The sequence below is a fragment of the Lethenteron reissneri genome, chromosome 10 (genome assembly GCF_015708825.2).
Source record: "Lethenteron reissneri isolate LAM-NWPU_2019-01 chromosome 10, ASM1570882v1, whole genome shotgun sequence".
In the NCBI taxonomy this organism is placed as follows: Eukaryota; Metazoa; Chordata; class Hyperoartia; order Petromyzontiformes; family Petromyzontidae; genus Lethenteron; species Lethenteron reissneri.
Genome location: NC_083788.1, coordinates 8,455,322 through 8,471,045, shown reverse-complemented (window position 1 = coordinate 8,471,045; position 15,724 = coordinate 8,455,322). Strand labels below are relative to the sequence as shown.

The 15,724-nt window shown below is 45.7% G+C and overlaps 1 protein-coding gene across 1 annotated transcript; it reads left to right on the top strand.

The window, feature by feature from the left end:
- Positions 1-3,389: 3,389 nt before the first annotated feature.
- Positions 3,390-13,444, top strand: LOC133340938 (uncharacterized). The gene is made up of 7 exons (XM_061549445.1): positions 3,390-3,565; positions 5,599-5,713; positions 6,576-6,757; positions 7,998-8,149; positions 9,661-9,823; positions 10,004-10,149; positions 10,796-13,444. The coding sequence occupies exons 1-7, from the start codon at positions 3,466-3,468 to the stop codon at positions 11,516-11,518; spliced, it is 1,581 nt and encodes a 526-aa protein (XP_061405429.1). The 5' UTR covers positions 3,390-3,465; the 3' UTR covers positions 11,519-13,444.
- Positions 13,445-15,724: the final 2,280 nt, after the last annotated feature.

Here is a 15,724-nt window from a genome sequence, read left to right as displayed (position 1 = left end):
TTGTTAATTCAATAAAAATCGTCGTTGATATAACTTTGGTAATGTTTCATGTGCGTATCTCCTTCTATTTGCATATTCATTTTAATACTGTACCTCAATGTGTTCTGTTTTAGCCAATGTTCCCATGTGAGTTACATTCTTTTATCACTTGATAGCTTTCGAATTAGCAATTTTGAAAACTTAGATGATTGCCGAGGGCACTGTGTACTTGTGCAAAAGCCTAAAAGACGTTAATATTTCGATTTAAAGCTTTCGTGACTGCAGGGATTCATCTTCTTGGTTCTTTCGGTAAAGTCACGTAGTAGGGAAGTAATAAAATAATAAAAATAAAACAATAATTTCCCATAAATATGCTTAATTCCTCTTCATATGCAAATTCTTTTGTCAAGGCGCTCTTCCTCTTCCCTCCCAGCTTACAATAGACCAGAGGTGTGGACTCGAGTCATGTGACTTGGACTCGAGTCAGACTCGAGTCATGAATTTGATGACTTCAGACTCGACTTGGACTTGCATAACAATGACTTTGTCCCACCTCTGCAATAGACGCTCCAAGCCTAGGACGTGTCATTCAGACTCTGTCTTTTCGACAGACATGTTCTTCACCTGAGGACGGCTGCTTGCGTTGTGGCCGAAACCTCGTGAGAATAGTTTTATGTTTTATTTTTATTATTTTATTATTTCCCTACTACGTGACTTTACCGAAAGAACCAAGAAGACGTTAATATTGATATCAATATACTGGGGGGGGAGGGGGATGAAGCAGTGGTGCGGTGATTAGGGCACTGAACTTGGCTACTGGAGTTAACTATTAACTCGTTTCTATTTTACAAGGTAAGGCCCACTAACCTATATAGCTCTTTTATTTTACAAATGGCTTTGAAAATTTTAAGCAGCCAAATAATCTTAAACGCATGATTCTTAATGTGGAGGGAAAAGCCGGAGGACCCGGAGAGAAATCCACGCGACTACGGGGAGAATTACGCAAACTCCAAATATAGGGGCATCGTCAGGGTCTGGATTGACCTGTATACCAGGCGAGGTAGTTAACATCTCCCCACCGCGACGCCCGAATTCCCGGCCGCAGCTACTATGAGTAGCGAGTTCAATACAAACCCGTCCTGCAGCCCCTTCCCCTGCCTATTTCCAGTGCGGTGAAGTATGGTCGAAAACCCCCAGTGGCAGATACGGCACGGTGAGGCCATTCAATAGTGTGGTTACAAATTGTAAAAAAAAAAACGAATATATTTACTCAAACGGATTACATTTTATTTTGCAAACATGCACGTGCATTATTGCAGTGTAAATTTGTAATTTTTGTGATTGCATTGATGAACGTACACTTTGAACACGCTACGAGAGACGCGTGCATGCTGTGTTTATGTGTTTCGAACTTATTTCGCACCGTACGTTGCCAACCGTGCTAATTGGAGGAAAAACACCGAGAGATGGAAAGAGGAACGCATGGATTCGAGATCGTACCCCCACGTGATTGCCATCATTACCGACTATAATCACCCAGAAATGTCTGTCCGTCCCGCGCGTGACGTCACTCCGCATGAGGCCCACCCCCCCCCCCCTCATTAATATTCATGAGTGAGTGGGTTTTTGCACTCACGCAGAGGAAGGTCGAGCTGAATTAAACCATTTATTACGCAAAGCCGCTTCAAATATGACGTTTATTTACAGAAAGTGACGGTAAGAAATAAATCTACGCAGCACAGTGCTACATCCATGCGTGACGTCACTGTTAAAGAGCCCCCCCCCCCTTCATTAATATTCATGTCCGCGTGGAAACGTACACGAACGCACAAAGTCGCGCACTCCACATGCCGCACCCCTCCCCTCATTAATAATCATGAGCGGGTGACGTCACTACACATGCTGCACCCCTCCACAATAACAATGAGGGGGTGACGTCACTCCACATGCCGCAGCCCTCCCCAATAACCATTAGCGGGTGACGTCACTCCACATGGGGCAACCCCTCCCCCCTAACTAATAATTATGAGCTGAACAATTTTTCTATTGAATGTTTCAGATTTACTGCAATAAAGGGGCCGTCCATAAATGACGTCACGCACCTAGGGGGGGGGGGGAGGGTCAGACATTTGTGACGATGTGTGACGAGGGGGGGGGGTGAGAAATGTGACGTCACATCAAAATGCGCAACTTTAAATAATATAGACAACACGTTCTACTTAATTAAATAGACTTTTGATAATTTTTTTCTCCTACAACATCAGAGTTCAGCGCCACATTAAATACGCACTACAATGACAATAGTTTAAAGCGATTTTAAGCATGTTTTATTTTTTGTGGGAGGGGGGGGGGGGCAGAGCTTTGTGACGTCATATTTCAGAGGGGGGGGGGTGTCTGCTTTTTACGTGACGCCGTGTGACGAAGGGGAGGAGGGGCGGTCAAAATCATCTAAAATCGCGTGACGTCATTTATGGACGGCCCCTTATGGTCCATTTGTGGCCATCGCCCTATTGTGTGCAATGCCTCTTCGGCGAATGCCCGGACGTGAATGGTGTGTGGCCTGACCACGGCTGATTGATGATGCATTTGAATTTGCCCGGGCACGCATCATTGCGTGACCGGCACGACGGGTCTGACCGCTGTGTCAGCCGCGTCGCCTGTTGCTAAACCCCCCGGGGGGACGCCGTCGTTCGTGTATTCGCATCCATTGCGGATTTTGAAATATTTAGGGTGGGTTTATTTTTTTTGTCATCGAATTCGAACAAAAAATACATGCCTCTTATTCGGTTTAACAGATTGTAAATGTTGTGGATTGGCTCTCCAACACACCGGTGTGTTGCTGTACTCGTAACGAATTCGCACGTTCTGTTTACGTGACGAAACTTAACTATATTACACGTAGGCTTTGGCGACCAATATTATTCATAATATAGGTTTTTTTGGGTCAGATCGCGTTATTTATAAATGTGTCGTAACCCTCCACCACCCGACACGGCCAAACAGTAAAACATGTGTCACGTTTTTCAAAGGGCTAAAGTTGAAAAACGTGACACATTTTTTACTGTTTGGCCGTGTCGGGTGGTGGAAGGTTACGACACATTTATAAATAACGCGATCTGACCCAAAAAAACCTATATTATGAACCTTAACTAATTGGCTGTGTCGGGTGGTGGCGGATTTAACGACACATTTATATTTCCGCAATCTAACCCCCCCCCCCCCCAACATTATGGATGGCTCTGATTGTTTATTTTCGTTGCCGAACCCTGACCCCTCCCGGCTTAAACCCATCACCACGAGCGTGCCATTTATTGCTTTAACAACAAAAAACCCATCCTACGAGTGGCATTTATTGCACGCCGCCTGACGTCACGCACGCCAGGTCGCACCGCGGCGCAGGTGATGAGAGCGTGAGAGTAGGCTGAGCACACGCGCCGTTCGCACGGTGGGTGGGTGGGTTGGTGGCCGCTTTCGTATGGCTCCCAAATGAAGACCAGCAGCATCAGCACCGCCACCACCACCACCACCGCCGCGGCCGTGATTGTCCTGGTGCTGTTGGGCAGCGCGTCCTGTTTGGAAGTTCAAGGTAAGCGCTGGGTTTTTTTTTGCCTTCGCGACCCGACTGTCAAACGGTGCGTGGCGTTGGAAAGTGAAACCAGCGGTTGTCGGCTGAAGGTTGCGTGCTCCAGGAAGCTGTCCAGCCACGAGAGCTTTGTCCCAATAGACATGGAACTTTGGTGCAAAGGTTCCAACAACGTTTGCTCAACTTTGGCATGTTTACATGGTTCTTGCGGTTATACACCTGGGGACAACACGGTTTACAAAGTCGGTGGGCAGGCCGCGTGGGGCTGGGGTAAAGCGTGGGTGACACCTCCCGCCTCTTCCAAGATGCACGGCCTTCGTGGAAGAGTAGGCCAAAAACATCTGTTGAGAAAACAGAAGGGGCGTGCGGAGGGTGAATGGGTAAAACTCGAAGAGACTTTTTTTTGTGTCGAGTGGGAGGGAATTTAGTTGTGGAATTCTCTGACGTGGAGAAGTATAATCGACTAATGAGTGAAATTCCATAATTATTCCACGAGCACAGTCAACCTGTGCACACGAGGATATCAAGGCGGCTCTGTCCACTAATTCGTCAGTCACATTGTGTGGCCTTCAAAGGACTAAATATATAATCGGCGACGCTTCGGGCAATAATGAACCTTCATAGCACATCAATGATAATGTCCCTTTGACCAAAGCCACACTCGACAAAAGTGCTCGTCGTTGTCTGTGGTTCGTTCTCCACACGCCTCTGAGTCGTTTCCTCGCTCTCTCAGAGAGCGAGAGAACACTTCGCAGCGGCAGATGACGCCAAAAGGTGCCTTTTGGCGTCATCTGGTCCAACACCATGTGAGACTAGGCTCTAAGGAAAGCTGTCTCGGGTGTGGACCAATCAACTTCAAGGACAGTGCACATTATCAGAGTTATGTTTTTTGTTTGCATTATGACTGCAGGTATTGTGTTCTATGTAAACATGACTCCTTGTAAAAAAGGTGTCAGTTTTGTTGCCAGATAGAAGGGTAAAAAGAAACAATTATCACGTCAGTTGTGTTAATGGGGGAGATTAGGGAGAGAGAGAGATTAGCATGAAATAATCTTCCGTTGCCGCTGTATACTCTTTGTTGTACCTATACTAAGCTATTTGGTGTATCACAAACAAGCATGATAAATTTGATATATATATTTTGGGGATAGATATTTTTAGCTTTAATCGATAGCAACTTTAATCATCGTGGAGCGATGTGCACCGACTGGACAAGTCGCATAGCTGTTGTGATGACGTTCGCAGGAGTGACAAGCCGCGTGTGAGTGCCAACTGCCCCAGGCCATGCAACTGTAGGGGTGATTGTCACTAGATTTGAAGTTTTCGTGACTGCAAGGATTCATACTCTTTGGTAAAAAATTATAATAAATTAAATCACGACGTTTCGGGCGCAACACAAGCGTCCTTCTTCAGGTGGGGACAACTTAGCGAAAGCTTTCGATTAAAGCAAATAAACGTAATCACGACGTTTCGGGCGCAACACAAGCGTCCTTCTTCAGGTGGGGACAACTTAGCGAAAGCTTTCGATTAAAGCAAAAGCTTTCGCGAAATTGTCCCCACCTGAAGAAGGACGTGACAAAAAAAAGTAGTTACGCTTGATTTCGGCGTTAAATATTATATCGGGTACATTATACACTACATACAACTTATTATATACAAACTACATCAGCTGCTCACCCCGAGCTCTCATTACTTTGATAGTGCATTGTTTTTGGGCTGTACGTCTTTTGGCGTCCTCTGGTCTAACACCGTTTTGAGACGAGACTCAAGAGAAAGCTGTCTCTGGTGTGGACTAATCAGTTTCAAAGACAATGCATATATTATCAGAGTATGTTTTTTGTTTGCATTCTGACCACAAATATTGTGGTTAATGCAGACATGATTCCTTGTAAAAGGTGTCAGTTTGGTGTTTTAACATCTTAACACAGCTGTTTTGTTGCCAGAAAAAAGGGGAAAACCTATTCTCATATTTTGGTACTGGCAAAGGAGGTCCCATGATGATGGAATGTTTGTTTCTTTTTCTGACTGTTGGCCAGGTCTGCTGGCGCCACGCAACTTTCGCGTGACCTCTGTGGATCTCAACTGCTTTGCCGAGTGGTCACTTGACCCCAACGCGACCCACGATGTGACCTACAGACTGCAGTATAAAAGGTAATTAACCACGTGTTGACCAACCTTCCCAGCCTGCTTTTGTTTTCTCTTTTACGGTTTTCTGAGCACACGTCCAAAAAGGCCAATAAATGGCAAGCGGCCAGCAACTTACAGCACCATTCAAGTTGTAATCGTCAAGAGTGTCGCAAACGCATTGCTTGAATCGAGCGAGCTTATAAGAACTTGAGATAGAGAGACGATGGGAACAGACAATTCCAAAGTGGAGCAGTGTGAGGAAAGAGTCAGAGAAATGGTCGTGACCCGCAGTGTGATGAGCGAGTGGGTGAGTGTGCTCCCCACTGTGCCAACAAAGTTGCTGCATCTCTGCCAGTCATCTGAGTCAACCCATGGCACCTGGGTCTGTTCCGTGACCTCCTGCCTGCCAGTGGGGTCCTTCGACACTTCACGTGGCCTCAAAGTGCCCCGACCTATGGCACAAGCGCCGTGGTGATGTCACCACGATTTAGTGGTGAACGGCGGCTGTTGTTGTGTTATGTGAAGCTGCTGTGTTGGTGGTGGTTGTTGAAAACAGTGTGGATGAGACGAAACAGTCAGTGTCTGGTAGACCTTGACACGGGTCGAGGAATCGCTGAGTGAAGTGGACAGAAGCAGTAACCATGGTAGTGGTGATAGAAGAGTGATAAGCAGGTGGTTGACTGCCGGCGACCAAGTGGCTGGGCTGAATAATAATAATAAAATAATACATTGTGTCACGTGACTTTTTTTCAGGAGAGTGCTGCTGCATTTCATTGGCCAATCCGTGCTTTTTTGCTTGGCGAGCGTTGTGCGCGAGCTCAATTCGTCAACCCCATCGCCGCGGCTCGCTGCGTACTCACACTTGTGACTCTGTCTCGTCCGACAGCTACTGGATTAAGGACAACGACCAGTGGAAGAACATCTCTTGCCCAGACGCGCGTCGCAGCGAGTGCGATTTCACAGCGAGCTGCCATCCGTCGTCCAACCACACGCTCCGCGTGCGCGCTGAAGCGCCGGGTGCCGCGTCTGAGTGGGCATACGCGTGTTGCTTCCAGCCGCTCTTGTCCAGTAAGCGTCACGTGGGGCAGCAGCAGGGTGGCCACGCAGTGGTAAATCTGAACAGTGTTCTTCTTTTGCAAGGCCCGAGGGCTACTGGCGGCCCCTGGTGGCCTTTAGTGCGGCCCCCGACAATGCACAAATGTAAAAACATCCCTTGCAGGCGGTCTAGTGGCCCTCACGCTGACATCTTATCGGCGAAAGTAGCACCCCCCACTCTGAAAATGAAGGACACTGAATTAAACTATTTTATTTTACCAGGTAAAGCCGACTGAGCGATGAGATCTCCTTCAGAGGTGACTTGGCCACGCATTAGAGCTCATTGAAGTGGCTGATATTATCATCATCATCGCACTTGGGCATTTGTAGTAGCAGCCAAATAATATAAACTCATGTTTCTAAACGTTGAGGACAAAACTGGAGGAGCACGGAGAAAAATACACGCGACCATCAAGGGGAGAGAGAACACGCAAACTCCAAGCATACAACAATCATAGTCAGGGTCGGGATTGAACCCACGACCTCCTGCGTACCAGGCGAGGTAGATAGCATCTCAAAAACACAGCAAGAAGCCCCTGGGTAGCGATTCTGATCTGAGGTGCTGTTTTGTGAGGAGTCTGTATGTTATCCCCCTGTCCTGCCTGGGTTTTTTTCGGGATCTCCGGTTTCCTCCCGTCGCCAATAGAAAGCATACAATGTAACTGGTGTTTGCCAAACATCTGAATGGTGAAAAAACTGGACCTGCAAATTACTCAATTGGAATTACACCTCGACTGCGAAAACTTTGCAGCGCCCTCCTGAAAAAGAGTCATGAGACTCAGTGAGGATTTCCCTGGAAAAAAAGTATAATAACAATAATTATATTATTTTCGCATTTTTTGTGTGGGTGGATGCTGCTGGCGTTCAATACAGGGCAACCCAATATTCTCAGAGATATAATTCAGTCAAATGAGGTGCAAAACCAAATATATGACCTTTTTTTGTGCAGTGATTAGTGTCCAGGCTGAAACCATCAACTCAATACACTTGAGAACCTGTTTATAATCACAGAAGGTTGAACCCCAGATTTGAACCCGGGGTTTTGGTGGTGCTAGCTGTGCGTCTCTGACCACTGAACCCTCCAACTCAGACACCTCACATCATTGATTAATTGTAACCGTAAATGTATTATTCATTCTCGAAATTCAACACGTATAAGAAAAAATTGCCACGATTAAACGCGAGAAATATTTTTTGCGTTTCTTGTTCCCAGCAAGGCTGACGGCGCCGTCCACCTCTGTCATCGTGTCTGGACTGAAGTTTTACGTTAAAGTGGAAAATCTGAAAGTGAGAAATGGGAACGATTTTCTCGAGAACGTTTACAGCAACCGGCAGTGGTTTCTGAATTACACCGAAGAAGCGAACGTGAGTTTTTCTTGCCGTGGACTTGTATTCATCCATCCCCTCTCGGTCAAACTGAAAGGGACAACACAGTGCATAGAACAGTGATTACTACCAACCAGAGGTGTGGACTCGAGTCATGTGACTTGGACTTGAGTCAGACTCGAGTCATGAATTTGATGACTTCAGACTCGACTTGGACTTGCATAACAATGACTTTGTCCCACCTCTGAGGTGTGGACTCGAGTCATGTGACTTGGACTCGAGTCAGACTCGAGTCATGAATTTGATGACTTCAGACTCGACTTGGACTTGCATAACAATGACTTTGTCCCACCTCTGAGGTGTGGACTCGAGTCATGTGACTTGGACTCGAGTCAGACTCGAGTCATGAATTTGATGACTTCAGACTCGACTTGGACTTGCATAACAATGACTTTGTCCCACCTCTGAGGTGTGGACTCGAGTCATGTGACTTGGACTCGAGTCAGACTCGAGTCATGAATTTGATGACTTCAGACTCGACTTGGACTTGCATAACAATGACTTTGTCCCACCTCTGAGGTGTGGACTCGAGTCATGTGACTTGGACTCGAGTCAGACTCGAGTCATGAATTTGATGACTTCAGACTCGACTTGGACTTGCATAACAATGACTTTGTCCCACCTCTGAGGTGTGGACTCGAGTCATGTGACTTGGACTCGAGTCAGACTCGAGTCATGAATTTGATGACTTCAGACTCGACTTGGACTTGCATAACAATGACTTTGTCCCACCTCTGAGGTGTGGACTCGAGTCATGTGACTTGGACTCGAGTCAGACTCGAGTCATGAATTTGATGACTTCAGACTCGACTTGGACTTGCATAACAATGACTTTGTCCCACCTCTGGTTGCAGGCGGGTAAATTGGCTCGTGTGCAAACGCGAGGTGGATTATTTACGGGACTTATTTTTGCTAGAATTAAGATGACTAAAAAAAGGCTTTACTGTTACATGGTGCAGAGATGTGAGCACTGAGTAAGTGAGACAAGGAGTTTTAAAGGACAGAGAGGAGAATGCACAGATGGATGTCGGGAATATCTCTGAGGGAAAGGAAAACGAATGAAAGAAGTTCGAGCCATAGCAGGGGGTTACTAACGTTCTGGAGAAGGCCAAGGAGGCGAGACGTCCACACTCTGACCACGTGTTGAGTCGAGACACAGAGAAGATGCAGTGGGAAGGGCTATGGGGATGCCACCGGCACAGTGCAAAAAGGAGTGGATGGAGACCGAGATGGGAGGATACAGTGGAGCAAGATATGAAGACAGTGTATGTGACTAGAGAATATATGTCCTCTATTAAGTCTATGGGTCTATATGCAAGTACATGGGTCTTGGGGTGAGCAAGCACTTGCAGGGCTGCTCCTTTATCCTTAATATAGCCGTATTGTTATGAATGTGATGATCAGTATTGTGCCGAGTGGATTTGATTTTTGTTGTTGTTACCGTACTGATGTTGCCAGCCGTGGGTTTGCGCGCTTCTTGATGTGCATAGGGCCACGTGCAACAACACATCCTGGTCACACAGAACCACCACATATTCACCGTGCCGCACGCGGGCAACTACTGCCTGCACTCTCAGTTCTACATTCCGGACTTCAACCTCTATGGAGACCAGAGCGCCGTGGCATGCTACATCACCCACGACATACCACTGGGTAATGCCTTCCAATTCGTTCATAATTTGTTTTGTTTATTATTGTATACACATTTATTTTGGCGCTGCTGCTGCTGCGTGAACGAACGTGTTGATTGTTTGGTCACGTGAAACTTGGCAATTAGCATTATCACTAATACGAATCCGTATTCCTCGCGTTTTTTTTTTCTTTCCCCCACAGACTTTCTGAACCTGCCTGTGGTTGTCACCATCACCCTGCTGAGCATTGTGATCGTCGGCCCCTTGGTAGCCATGGGCTGGTTCTATCGGCAGAAGCTCAAGAGCCTCATATCTCCCATAGATCCTCCTCCACCCGCCATCTTGCAGGTGAGCGGCCATGGTTGTGTAGGAGTGTTGCTCTCCCCCCCTCCCCTCTCCCATATTAAGGTTCCCCCCAGCCCAGAACACATAGGTTCTGTGTTGTGGTTGTGATGATCTGTACCCACAATCAACCTTTGCTCTGCGTGAATTGCCCCGCATGCCCCAGTTACGGATGAAGCAGTTGGTGCAGTGGTTTAGCGGCAGTGCACTGCGCTATGAAGCCGTCCACCTGAGTTTGATTCCCAGCCACGGCTAATGCCGGTGGAAAGTGATATTATAACTGGTCTCGGACCTCAGCTAGATAATATCAGCCTTAAATACCTGCCACAGCATGTCAACCTGTGGGGAAACAAAGGTGGCAGGTGTGGTGCTGGCCATACCAGCCCCCCCTGTGTGCTATGCTGGCCTTAATAGGTGCTTGCTAACAGCACTTTCCCAAACAGTTTATAAAGGTATTCTTGGTTCTTTCTGTAAAGTCACTTGGAAGGGAAATAATAAAATAATATAAATATAAAACAATAAAAATTATCACGACGTTTCGACTGCAACACAAGCAATCGTCGTCAGGTGTGAAATCCACAGCAAGAATATTTAAAAAGTTTATAAAGGGTGAAGATGTTTGTCATTGTGTTTTTTTATGTCGACATTTCAGAGCCTGGAGAAAGAGTCAAAAGCACAACACGAGTGCAATAAACGGTGGCTATCGAAGAGCCCTGCCTGGGAGGGCAGCAGCTCTTACTGCATCGTCGAAGACGAAGACGATGCATCCAATGACGACAATTGCATGCAGCCACGTCCGTTGGGCAATTCGGGCCTCCAGGCCGGTAGCGAGTGTCGCAAGTCGGTGCAGCCCGCACTCGACGGTTCAAACGGCAGCCCCCTTTCCAGCTACGATGTTCAAGTCGATCCCAGATTGCAGAGGGCTACTTTCACACCTGTGCGCCGCTCCACGTCTGACCGCTCAGACTGTAATCCAGCAGAAAGCCTCATGGCAGATGTCTGGCCGGATAACGGCCAGAGTGCCGATGTACCGTTTTACATGCCGCATCAAGTGCACAACTTGCCGTGCACAGAAGGTTTAAAACCGATGGTCAGCACGGCCAGCTCGGGGTTAGACTTCCCATATTCGTGCGTTGATCTGAGCACTGTCACCGGTGATATCAGGCAAAATTCTAAATCGGACGACGTTCTGTCCGTTGATTTGGAGTCAAGATTCGCCGGGGTTGATTTAGCCCGGCGAAACTCGAAACCGGATTGTTCAATGTATAGTTCACAGATTGTTGTTTTAATGGAGCCAGCCAGTCAACGTGGCACAGGATACAGGAAAACGTGGATTGTACCCAAGATGTCGATGAATGGGGGTAATTTAACATAGCTGTATTTCAGGGTTTTGTTATTTGGAGGCCTTGGAAGTATTAGCAGGGAAAGTGCTGCATTAATTATACCCTCGTGAGATGTTCGTTTTGTGTTCCACGTTTTATTTGTTTTTATATGACAGAGTTGCAGGTCAGCTTTTGAAAATTATGAAAACAATGTAGCATTTGTCGTGAGATACATATTGTAGCAGTGGGCATACATACATTTTAATTTATCTTTGTACAGTTGAGAACACTTCTATGAATTAACAAATATTGCTGGGCATTGCCCAGTAAATGTCTTTCGCATCGTATGTAGCCAATCGTCATAATCGGAGGTGCAGGAACATTGGGTCAACATCGCGGCCAAGGTTGGTCCAACAGTTATAAACAGCATGCCAACGTTGACTTAAAGCTTTCGTGACTGCAGGAATTCATATTCTTTGGGTCTTTCGGTAAAGTCACGGAGATAGGTTCCTGATGATGACCGCTTGTGTTGCGATCGAAACGTCGTAGTTTTTTGTTATTTTCTTTTAACCTATCTACGTGACTTTACCAGAAGACCCAAAGAGTATGCCAATGTTGGCCCAACGTTATTTATGTTTATTTGAATTGAATCTCATCACGTGATCAGGCCCCCGGCATCAACGTAATCGGTGGCCGCCTGGGCCACCAAACTCTATCGCTTGCCAAGAAAGTGATCCTCTCGTTTGGTTGTTCAGTGAGACAGAGAATCCATTTGGAAATCTTGCAGAGCAGTGTGATCCCCCCATCCCACCCGCCACCCCCAGCATAAACCATCATGCAAACTCCAGTCATCCTCGCAGTGGCAGCTTTTGGCTAACCATCACACACAAAGACGGTCACCGCATTGCGCACTCTCAGATGCACTTCTGTGGTCGTCTGGAACGCTCTTCCGATATTAGGAAGCCACTGGAGCTATGCACTTTTAAATAATTTGGATTCAAAACCCATTTCATGAGAACTGCTTTTTGTATTTAGTTTGTTGTCTTTTCTCCTGCACCTCCGATTAGCACGGTTGGCTACATACGATGCAAAAGAAGTTCTACATACATACACATCCGTGCGTTGTCAGAGAACAGCTGCGCAAGAGATTTTTCGCCGTACATCTTGGAAGTGGCTGTGAACACCTTTGGGTTCACACTTTTACCGTACACTAATATTTTGTCGCGTGACCGTTACACGAATGTTTTCAATTCTCAGAGCTGGAGTTTATCCGACTTAGGAGGTACAGAACAACATTTTACATGATGGGTTCTTTCTTTGTGCAATAATAACTGGTGACCGGGCTGAGACCATCAACTCACCACACTTGAGAACTCCGGGTAACTGAAGCTCAAGACTGAGTACTTTATTATATCAGCGCTTAAGGCCCATTGAACAAAACAGATTATGACCAAGGATGAGCAGCCAACCGGGATTGTAACCTAACCTCTCGACCCGGTCACCTCTTGTCAATTATCGTTCGTGACTCCTGCGTGTATTACCTGTCATCGTGTATACGCATGCTCGATGAATCATTTGTAAAACTGGGTGAAGAGAAATGCGTATACAAAATGTTGTTCCAATTTTTCTCGTTGCCGTCACAGCTTGGCGTCCTGGGTCGCCTTCCCCCAAGTCCGCACCTGCGGGTTACATTGTAAAAGAATATTGCTCCACGCATGTGCGGCGACGTTTTTTGCGGGTTAAACGGCGAACGCAGCGTCACAGTAAATGACCCCACTTACCTTTTTTTTTACCATTACTGTATTCCGAAACGATCTTTATGATCGTCCGACAATTCGTATCTGCGGGTGGCCAGATCTTTTTTGGGATCTTTGAGATTACAGTGTTTTCCGAAAGTCGAAAGGACATCAGCTCTAAATTTCGATGTAAAGCTTTCGTGACTGCAGGTATTCATCTTCTTGGTTCTTTCGGTAAAGTCACGTAGAATGGAAATAATAAAATAATATTAATAAAACATAATAAAAGAATTATCACGACGTTTCGGCCACAACGCAAGCAGCCGTCCTCAGGTGGAGAACAGGTCTGTCGAGTAGACAGAGTCTGAATGACAAGCCCCTCCATCCCAGCTTAAATAGTCGCTCCAAGCCTGGGGCTTGTCATTCAGACTCTGTCTCCTCGACAGACCTGTTCTCCACCTGAGGACGGCTGCTTGCGTTGTGGCCGAAACGTCGTGAGAATTATTTATGTTTTATTTTTATTATTTTATTATTTCCATTCTATGTGACTTTACCGAAAGAACCAAGACATCAGCTCTGTTGGCTGGACCTGAATAAGATTTTGCAGCAAGTCACATCCGTTGTATACCTCAACACATGCTGGTTTTGTGTGCAGTTAATAAAGCTTGGTGCCCAGCTACCATGTACAGCCTCTGGGTCATAATAGTTTGACCTTTGATTGCAACACCCCTCCCTACCTCCCACCCCTTCTGGGTAGGGGCATCTTCATCAACCCGCACCGATCGGCATGGTGAAATATGGTCACACAACACCCTCCAATGGACGATGAGCATGTGCAGGCGCCAGCTTCGCCAAACATGGCTTTTCTTGAGTTGAAGCTTTCGTGACTGCAGGAATCCATACTCTTTGGTTCTTTCGGTAAAGTCACGTAGGTAGAAAATTAATTAAATCACGTTTCGGGCGCAACACAAGCGTCCGTCATTAGGTGGAAAAGCATGGTAGATTTGAAGCTTTCGTGACTGCAAGGATTGGTTGTTTCGGTAAAGTCACGTAGGTAAAAAATAAAAATTAATAAAAGTAAAATAAAAATCACGACGTATCGGAAGCAACACAAGCTTCCGTCTTCGGGTGGAACAGTCACAGCACGATACAGCTATCGTGCTGTGACTGTTCCACCTGAAGATTCATATTAAGTTTTTTCGGTAAAGTCACGTAGGTAAAAAATTAATAAAAGTAAAATAAAAATTAAATAAAAATCACGTTTCGGAAGCAACACAAGCTTCCGTCTTCAGGTGGAACAGTCACACGAAAGCTGTATCGTGCTGTGACTGTTCCACCTGAAGACGGAAGCTTGTGTTGCTTCCGAAACGTCGTGATTTTTATTTTATTTTTAATTTACTTTCATTAATTTTATTTTTTTACTTTCGTGACTTTACCGAAAAAACCTAAGAATATGGAAAAGCATGGTCTGCTGGTCTGCTGCGTCGTGATTTATTTTATTTGTAGCTCAATTTTAACCCACTTCCCAATGTGGTATCGACTGCAAACTTGGTATACTTATGTCATACTGATGACAATACTATATTCTATAATAAAATATATAAAATCTTTTTTTTTACATTTTTTTTATGTTATGTTTCGGCTTGTGTCTAATTGTCCACGGTCCCTTACGTTATGGCAAGCTTCGGGGCCACTTGCTGGAGTCGTGGAGTTCTGCCATTACTAGTACATTTAATAAAAGCGTGCTTTTTAGAACGTTTTTTTTAAATATTACTTATTTTAGTTTGTGCCACAGTATCAAAGTATGGAAAATAAGAATAGGTTATTCCTTTTTTAAGCCCAAAAAATGTAAAAACCCTATTCTTATTTTTTGGTAATTTCTGAGACCATGTTTATAGAACTTAATCGACACCGGACACGAGAGAATTTGACTTTTTTAAATTTCCCGGAGCGTCCCGAGAAATCCGGTAGCGCCTAACTCAAAAAAATATATAGAGAGAATGATTACCACGTGACGAGAGAATCGATTCCACGTTAAAGTTCTCTTTAACTTTGCCGGTCGATTCCACGCATAGCACGTGATACGCACGCGTCGATTCCTGACGGTCGATTTTGATTTTTTTTAACACTGACGCGCAATGTAATCGATTCCAAACGATCGGAATATTTATTTATTGATGCTGGAGGAATCCGATGAGCTGCGAATCTCTTTTTCACATGCGAATGGATTGTACAGGGTGGTCCAGATGTCTTGTGACCCCCCCCACCCCAATTTTTTTGTTCTTTTGCATTTTCAGTTATGTTTTCATTCAAACCTTACTTTAAAAAAAATATGACGTTTTAGTGAATTAAACTGGGGGAGGGGGTCACAAGACATCTGGACCAACCCATCCGTCGTATGTCATCGAGTTGCGGAAACGTTCACACGGGCAGCGATTTAGATTCCTGATCGCGCAATCGATTTTTTTTATACCCACGCCACATTTCGTAGGTACGATAATCGATTTAAATTCCTGTGCGGGC

Coding starts and splice junctions, on each gene's coding strand:
- LOC133340938 (XM_061549445.1), top strand. CDS start 3,466: ATGAAGACCAGCAGCATCAGCACCGCCACCACCACCACCACCGCCGCG. Junction 3,566..5,598: donor GTCCTGTTTGGAAGTTCAAG/GTAAGCGCTGGG, acceptor ACTGTTGGCCAG/GTCTGCTGGCGCCACGCAAC. Junction 6,758..7,997: donor CTTCCAGCCGCTCTTGTCCA/GTAAGCGTCACG, acceptor TCTTGTTCCCAG/CAAGGCTGACGGCGCCGTCC.